Source organism: Podarcis tiliguerta (genome assembly GCF_965153285.1).
Source record: "Podarcis tiliguerta genome assembly, chromosome: 3".
NCBI classification, from domain to species: domain Eukaryota; kingdom Metazoa; phylum Chordata; class Lepidosauria; order Squamata; family Lacertidae; genus Podarcis; species Podarcis tiliguerta.
Genome location: NC_139536.1, coordinates 77,212,807 through 77,221,502, shown reverse-complemented (window position 1 = coordinate 77,221,502; position 8,696 = coordinate 77,212,807). Strand labels below are relative to the sequence as shown.

At 42.7% G+C, this 8,696-nt stretch overlaps 1 protein-coding gene across 9 annotated transcripts in view; it reads right to left on the bottom strand.

Moving 5' to 3' along the window:
* GABRR1 (gamma-aminobutyric acid type A receptor subunit rho1) overlaps positions 1-8,696 on the bottom strand; it is a 37,521-nt gene that overhangs the window by 6,894 nt on the left and 21,931 nt on the right. For 7 of the 9 annotated variants that reach the window (XM_083433540.1, XM_083433546.1, XM_083433545.1 and 4 more), the window contains 6 exons: positions 7,411-7,478; positions 6,355-6,578; positions 5,106-5,188; positions 4,010-4,150; positions 3,240-3,392; positions 1,243-1,439 (listed from right to left, as the gene is read on the bottom strand). In XM_083433540.1, coding sequence (XP_083289666.1) covers positions 1,243-1,439; positions 3,240-3,392; positions 4,010-4,150; positions 5,106-5,188; positions 6,355-6,578; positions 7,411-7,478 — 866 coding nt within the window. Of the gene's footprint in view, positions 1-1,242; positions 1,440-3,239; positions 3,393-4,009; positions 4,151-5,105; positions 5,189-6,354; positions 6,579-7,410; positions 7,479-7,657; positions 8,059-8,078; positions 8,692-8,696 lie in introns of those variants that run through there. The other 2 variants (XM_083433543.1, XM_083433548.1) reach the window with 2 other exon arrangements.

The window sequence follows — 8,696 nt, the reverse complement described above, 5'->3', positions numbered from 1 at the left end:
AGATAGTTGTACTCAGGGAAAACTGGCAGTTGACATTATTGGAGTGGAGCAATAATGCAGCCTTAAGCTGTTGCTTCTGTGAGGACTCATCTCATCTAACCACAGTTTCTCTTATCTGGCTATGATTTCCTGCATTATTAGTAGCCAGGATAGCTGATATAAAGGTAAATTTGTGATAATACACCATACTAGATTTTGAGTTGGCTCTTCCAAATGGTGAGCAGATACATGCTCGCAGAATGGGACCATCTATTATTATTATTATTAGAATTAATATACCACCCTATACTCTAATGCAGCTGAGGAAAGGGTGGAAATTGGGGCACCTCCCCACTTTTGCAAGTGCTTTTCTGTTAATATAGGGCACCATGGACCAAGCCACATTCAGGCTCATTCTATCCAATATGAGATAGTGTGCTTGTGTAGGCTGTATAGCATGAGCATTAAAATTCATGTGAAGAAACTAATGGTTTTTCCAGACCATCCTTCCTATAGTGAGTGCAGTGTTCATCGCTGTGCCAAGACAGCTGTGAAAAATGTGATTTCCATACTAGGAAATGAATTGAAAACTAGTGGGAGCCCACCAAATTGAATGAGTTTAAAAGAAGATTAGACAAATTCTATGAACAGCTACCAGCCACGATGGCTATGTTCCACCTCCACTGTCAGAGGCAACATGCCTCTGAATGCCAGCTGCTGGTAATCACTAGTGGGGAGGGTGCTGCTGCAGTCAGGTTCTGTTTTGGGGCTTTCCACAGGCATCTCGGCCACTGTGATAACAGGATGCTGGCTATTAACCCGATCTAGCAGGCTGCTCTTAACATGGAAACATTCAGAGGTGGCATAGTGAGCTGCACCATTTCTACCTTTTTTTAAAAAAGTTAATATTTGGGCATCTCATGTTGCATGTGTAGATCCAACCCGAGTAAAAAAACCAAAAACTGGTTTGAACATACCCTTGGGTAGAACACAGTTTTACTGTTAGACCCCCATTGTATGTGTGTGTGTGTCTGTCTATCTGTCTGTCTGTCTGATTCATCTTTAGAATCTACACAGCCAGTGCTGGTTTTCCAGGGGGTACTCAAGGGTACGCAGTACAGACACCTCTTTTTTTGTTGTTAAAAAGTGTGGGACTTACTGTAATAACTTCATGGTGAGTACCAGCACCTATTTTTCTAGGGGGGGAGGAAGCACCGTACACAGCCATTTTATCTGCACAGCACCAAATGACGTTACATTTACCTTGTCTCGCAGCTTCCGTTCCTTTCGCTCTTGCACTGTAGTCAAGTAGTTTACTGCTGCGTACTCTAACACCGAAAGGAAGACGAACACAAAACTGACCCAGAGGTAAATGTCCACAGCTTTGATGTAGGAAACCCGAGGCATGGAGGCATTGACGCCCGTGATGATGGTAGACATGGTCAGCACCGTCGTGATCCCTGGAGACATACAATAATCCGTTTGGAGATGTCATTTTGGTGACAAGTTGGCTTTGTTTACCCTAAACAGAGGGCCAAGTGTTTCATTAAGAAATGAAATGCTAGCTTGAGGTGGGCTGCTCTACCTTCTTTGAATGGTGTGCTATCATCTTCCATGCTGTCACCTTTCTCTGGTTGTGGCCTGGTGCAAATTGTGTGCTGGATTGCATGAGCTGATGCATGGATGACCTGTGGGCTGATGGTACAGCCCTTGGACACAGATTTAGACCAAGGCTGCAGTCCTAAACATATTCACTAGGGAGTAAACTGCACTGAAAATGTTAAGTTGTGGGGGAACATATCAGACGACACAACGATTCTTCAAACAGCTCTTGTTTATTCACAAGCCAGAACAGAACTGAGCTGAAGGGTTCAGCCAGTCTGCTTATATAGAGCTCCACTACAACGCAACAGTAACCACTTTCTGTAACTATCCAATCACTGAATGTCACTTTCAATCCCTTATTTGCATATGTGGACCTGAGTGAAAACTATCTAGAGTATCCCCCTGCTGGCCCATTGTGAGAACTTCAGTACATAACAGAAAGCGCTGAGGTTTACTTCTGGGTTGGATTGCAGTGCAGACCAGGAATCCAAAGCACAATTACCTAGAGGCCTCATTTAACTTAGAATCAGTTCTCTGCAGATTGTGCTGTAAACTATTCAGTCTCGCAAGGAAGGATGGATAAATCTGACTTTCCAGTTTGTTTCACACGTTTTAAATCTAAGCTATGATTACATTCCGTGCCACTTCCGCATTCCATTTGAAAAGTATAAATAATTATCTAAAGGACAGGACATTCCTCCATATTTAAGTTATGGATCGAAATAGCGGTGATGCACAACAAGAAGGTAAATAGGCAGATGACCACAAAATGTGACAATCTGAAGTCACAGTAGTGCATAATTACCCCTTAGCCAGGGGCCACAACCCTGTATTCGTTACCAATCAATTAATATTGGTCAGAACCAAATAGCTTTGCATATGCAGTTTAATCACTGCTGAAAGTGTGAGTGCAGTGACCACTTTATATCCTATCCCTTTGAGTGAAGACTTTTCTCTCATCATTTACATCAGCAAAGAAAGATTTCCCTGCTTGGGCTTTGGCAGAATCCTGCTTTGTGAGAGAAAGAGCAAAAGGTCCAGGAGCTAATACCGTCTCCTTTGGAGTCTATGATGTCACATGCAGTGCTGCAAATATACACTACTCAAACTCTCTCAAGATACTACGCCATAAACCCCTGCTTATTTCCTAATGGGCATGAATTCATTGGACTCTGTAGGCTAGAGAATACAACTGTAACATCAGAAGCAATGAATTGGGAAGGGAAGAGAGAACTAGGAGGTCCAAATGCAAATTTAATAAATAATAATCAGAGAAGATAATCACAGCTATGCCTACTGATGGAGCCACTGAAATGTTAAAATATAATTTTCCACTCAATGCTTCATACTCTGCAAATATTACTGATATTATTTCTCTATTTTACATTGCTTTCTGAGCATTTAGCTCAGAAAAGTGACTAATAAATAAGCAATTCTTAGCCTATTTCTACAGTGCCATCCATGAATGTGGATGCATCCAGGCCTCCACCTGCCATAGACCCCCATGGCCAGGTAATACTCCCCCAACAAATAGGAGAAGGGAGTGAGAAACAGTCTCAGACATTGCAATGTCACCTGCTGTTCAGAGAGACCCTCCTGGATTGGCATTGCTATAAAAAGAGCAGGTCAGACACAGCAAGGTTTGGTTTGTTTACCTAAGGGAACTCTTGCAGGCACAGCTCTGCGGTCTATCCAAAATGACACCCAGGACAGCATGACCATCAGAGTGGCAGGGAAATAGGTCTGCAGTAAGAAGAAGAAGATATGCCGGCGTAAAGTGAAGTTGATGTAGAGGCGGTTGTACCAGCCTACAGGAGACAAAGAAGGTAGAAGTCAATCACAAAAGCCCACATCCACACCGTACATTTAAAGTGATCTTGTACCACTTTAACAGTCATTGCATTTTCCCCAAAAATCTTGGGAACTGTAGTTTATGAAGGGTGCTGACCTTGTATAACTACAACTATCCAAACGTTTTGCACACCTTAGATGTACTCCTCAATAACAGAGACTTCAAAATAGCAGTCCCCAAAGATGACTACTATGTTGTTTGCATGGTGGTGGTAATCATCACTTGGTAGCAATAGTACTTTGAAGCTTTTACTGTACAGCAACTCCTTTCTAATCAGCCGAAAAGCAGTTGCTACAGGATGAGATTATCACCCTGTTAATAATAAGCTCTTTGAATTAACCCCGTACCAAAGATACTGGGTTACAGCATTGTGCACAAACCCAAATTTGGGGTCCAGCAGCACAATCTGGCATCGGCTGCCGAGCCCTTTGCAGGGAAGACAACGTGTGACATGATGCCACAGCCTCTCTGGCAAGTCCAAAGACAGCTTCTCCAAGTAGCGATCAAACCTATTCCCATAAAAATCAACAATAATTGAGCCTTGTCCAGGCTTTATTGTCAAAATTCACTCACCTGTGCTGCTATAAAAGGCAAGTTTGGTGGTAGTGTGAAACTCTTGTATGAGGAACTGGGATAGCGATATCCTCTCATCTGTTTTCAGGGAGTCGTTGCCATTCTTCCAGTACAGCATGAGATCATCTTCAGTGTAAGCATCTAGAGAGGGAGGAAATATTAACTCATTTATTGTAATGAAGCCAGTTGGCACTGTGGCCTAAGTCGCGTACCGAATGCTATCTTACTGTCAACAGATATACACCATATAGTCCAGTGACAGGATTTTATTTTCTATTTAATATGAGCTCTTATTTACTTTTCTCTCATTTAAGTGAATAGCTGCTGTTGACATATATGAGAATGAGGAAAGGACCTGAGAGCAGACTCTTTAACATCAATGTTGGGGGGTGGGGGACATGTATTGCCTCTGCTTCTCCGCAATTCCCAGTTTCACCTCTGAAAATATCATCCACTTCTTTTTTAATCAAGTGAAAGCAAAAGGTGGGCAGCTGTTAATTTACAAATTTTTACATTAATAATTTTACTTACTACTTTTTTTGCACAATGCTTTGCGAACCCAGTAATTAGCCACAACAAGAGATAAGAAAACAAGGGACACTGTACTGTCTGTAGATTGTTTGCTGGAGTATAAGCAACATTAAAAAACACACCAATATAATTATTATTTTAGGCTCTCATCATCCAATCTAGTCTATTTTAGGCCCTCGCCATCCAATCTAGTCACAGACCTGCAAGGGCCATGACTAGCAGGGGCAATAGAGGAGGGAGTTTGTACTCGGTCTCCTTTTGCAAGAGGGCTTTACTGAAATTAAAGTAGTCACAGAGAAGAAGCAGGGTGTTTGTTCCTATATCTTTGTAAGCAAAAGAAAAAAAGAATTGTTGGACAATTCATTGTGAGCTGTGCTCACTCTTCTTAGGGCAGCAGTACCAATTATGTGCGCACAGCACTCATGCTGAGGTTGCATAATTTCTCCAGCACACAGCTATGGAAAGCACAGGAACACCCTTTCAGAATAAAAGCACACAACCCCTATTTTGAAACAAAATGTGAAGCATCAGCATTCGGCCTTCTTCAGAGATCCCGTTTACTTACAGCTTTCAATTTCCAGTGAACACGTTTGTGTGTCAAGGGGAAAGCGACTAAAATCCATGTTACACATAGCTGTTACAGTAACCCTAGAAACAGAATAAGCATATTTAAAATGTCTTCCTTTTACATGATTTAAAAGCCACATATTTTAAAAAAAAAACACAAAGCAGGAATAATAGATGCATGCCTAGTTCGTAACACTTTCACATGTTTCAAGTCCGTACAATTCTTTATATATGGAGAAGTAATTCCTTTGCATTCAACTAGGCTCACTCCCTAAGGCTATAGTCCTCTGCACATATACTTAGGAGCAGGGGCGCCGGCTCCTGGGGACCAAGGCACTGTGGGGACCCCTATCTCTTTTTTGAGAGGGTGGGGCCCCCTCAATATTCAGAGGGCCCTATGCATGACATCAGGACATTGTATGATGTGTGTGACATCAAGATGTTGCTTCGGGGCCCCTCAATCATTTGGAGAAGCTGGCGCTTCTGCCTAGATGTCCCAGTGAAAGTACGTCTCATTCAACATGCACAAGGTAGGCTGTGTTGACTCATGGGGTCTTACTTCTGAATTAACAGGTCTGGCTTGCACTGAAAAGAAGTGAACCAGATTTGTGGTGGGAGGTACCATGCTGACTGAGGAGCAAAAAAGGGTTGTCTTACACAAACCAAACTTGGCACATGTGGATCCCCAAAGCAGGACAACACCCAGACAACACTGTCAGGAGACCTTTGCCATTCAAGTTGTGAAATTGACTGATAACAAATATTATGCTTACTTATCTCGAGTGAATCTAACCCCTGACATTCCAGCGTAAGGTCCACTGCTGAGATCTGGAGCACCCTTGCCCTGCTTCTCCTCCTTGCAGTTGCTATTGCTAAATCTGCAAGCAGTGACAAATGCAAAAGAGAAGGAACAGCAGCATCTCATTTTGGGCGGTGTGAAGAGTGGGCCCAGAGGGAGACCCAAGGGAATGGGCAGTGATGTCCGTGGCAAAGGAGAGGGTCCCCTGAGAGCATCGTTCTCAAGGGCCCCTCTAAATCTGAAGCTGACAATGGCTCCGTCCACCAGATGACTCCACATACACAAAGTCATCTGTTATTCTGAACTTGGATAATGTTAGTGGCACAAACTTGTGATACGTCTTGATCTGGGTTACACCCACTGAGAATTCATGCACACAGCTGTATAATAAACGAAGTCAGCATGCTTGCAGAAGCTCAACCAAGCATTTTTGTGGATTTCACCTTACCTCAAGCTGTAAAGCACCTTCCCATCTGGCTGGACCCGGAGCATGACGTTATCTGTGGTGGTGTCGTGGATAAAGGATCGTTTGGAATGCACAAAGAACATATCCGGCACCCAGATCTTTTTCACTAGTCTGCCATCAAAGGTCATGCTTTGGTTGTTGGTACTTGGAAACGATAGCCTTTCATCTTTCCAGTAATGTCTAAGGTAAAGTGTCATGGTGAAGTCCTAGCATAAGCCAGAAATTGAGACAAGGAAAAATTAATTCACATTAAAAAGGTAAAGGAAAAGGACCCCTGACAGTGAAGTCCAGTCGCAAACGACTCTGGGGTTGCGGCGCTCATCTCGCTTTACTGACCGAGGGAGCCGACGTTTGTCCCCAGACAGTTTTTCCGGGTCATGTGGCCAGCATGACTAAGCCGCTTCTGGTGAAACCAGAGCAATGCACAGAAACGCCGTTTACCTTCCCGCCGAAGCGGTACCTATTTATCTACTTGCACTTTGACGTGCTTTCAAACTGCTAGGTTGGCAGGATAAATCACATTACTATTTTTTAATCCATAAATATTTCTTAGTCCAATGTAATAAAGGAAATAAGTTTTACATTGCAATTGTAAGATTCAGGTAGAATGGCAAAGACATCCTACAAGTGTTTGGTTGCCCCCGTTCCATAGTTAAAGATGTGCTGTCTTAAATACAGCATTTTGCCATTGGAATATTGGACTAGATTTGAAACTACTGTACAAATCCATGTCTTAGGTCATACCCAAACCATACATTTAAAGCATTCTTAAACCAATCTAACAGTCATGGTGCTCCCTCCCCCAAGAATCCTGGGAACTATAGTTTGTTAAGAGTGCTGGGAATTGTAGGTCTGTTACCAGGATTCTTTGGAGGAAAAAAAGTGGTTAAAGTGTGTGGTGCGCATGCAGCCTAAGTGTTTTCCACTCAGTAATCTCTTTTCCCACTCCTGACGTGATGTCTGTTTTTCAGAGCAGCCCATTCCATAAAACCTCTTGTTCAGAAAGAACAACCATCCAAGCATGGGCATGACACTTACCATGTCAACCTCTGAAATACTGTCCAAGCTTTCAACTTGTACATCTACTCCAACAGGAATAGCAGGGCCTATAAGAAACACAGCATGCAACGCATCAGAATTGTTTATATGTTTTAAAAAGAGAACATATGAAGAAGTAGTTTGCAGTAGGGCTCTCACAAAGAAGGCAAGCATGCAAAATGGTTTGCTGGCTGCCATGTCTAAGGACACAGGCAGTTACTGCACAGCAAAGGACTCCAAATCATACCTGGGTTATTTGTCATTAGCTGCCAAGAAGTAACTTAGGGGTGAGCTGAACCTTCTAACAACGAAACATTAACATTAAAGAGAAGCACACAGTTGCTAGGTGAGATCACAGGCCATTTGCACCTCTGGGCTGGTTCCCAGGCAAACTAGAGGCCTTCAAAGACCAGAGGTCTTCAGATGTTTTAGACTACACTGCAATGCTGGCTGGGGCTGATGGGATATGTAGTCAAAAACATCGGAAGAATACCAGGTTGGCAAAGGCTGGTTTAATATGGAGCAGGTAAACTATGCATTATGTTTTTCCTTAACTAATTAGAGAGGTGGGAGAGCCTGATTCTCGCAGTGAAAGCAACACACAGGAAGCTTATCGTTTACTCCTCCAGCAAGAGAGGATGACGATTGAATGTGACACCCTTACTCACAAAGTAAGAAGCACTGGGGGTCCCCATGGGCAGACCAATATCTAAAAAGCCAGGACATCAAAAATGATAATGATATTGATATATACGCAAAACACTTATGGCTGATTCACACATGCAGGTTCATTACTTAGCTCTCAGTTAGGAACATAGGAACCCGCCTTATACAAAATCAAACCGATGGTCCATCTAGCTCAGTATTGTCTACATAGCTGTGGCTCTCCAGGATGTTAGACAAAAAAAAATCTCCCAGCTCTACCTGGAGATGGCTGAGATTGCACATGGAACCTTCTGCATCCTAAGCAGATGCTCTACCATTGAGCTACAGTCCTTCCCCAGGTGCTATAACCACCTGTCTGCCTCCATCAATAAGTTCCATGTTCAAGGAGAATACGAAAACATGGTTTGAGACATTTGGCATTTGTACAGTCATGATGTTGCAGACACACTTGTTTGAACTCAGCCAAATAGGTGTACCACTTTCCACTTTTTATACTTAGGAGATAAATATTAGAATTTCAATTTCAGCAAAGATTATCTTAGTAAAATGCATACATAAATCCTCCTACATGAGTTAATAATGCAATTACAGAACATGAGATTTGCTAAAAGCATAAAGGT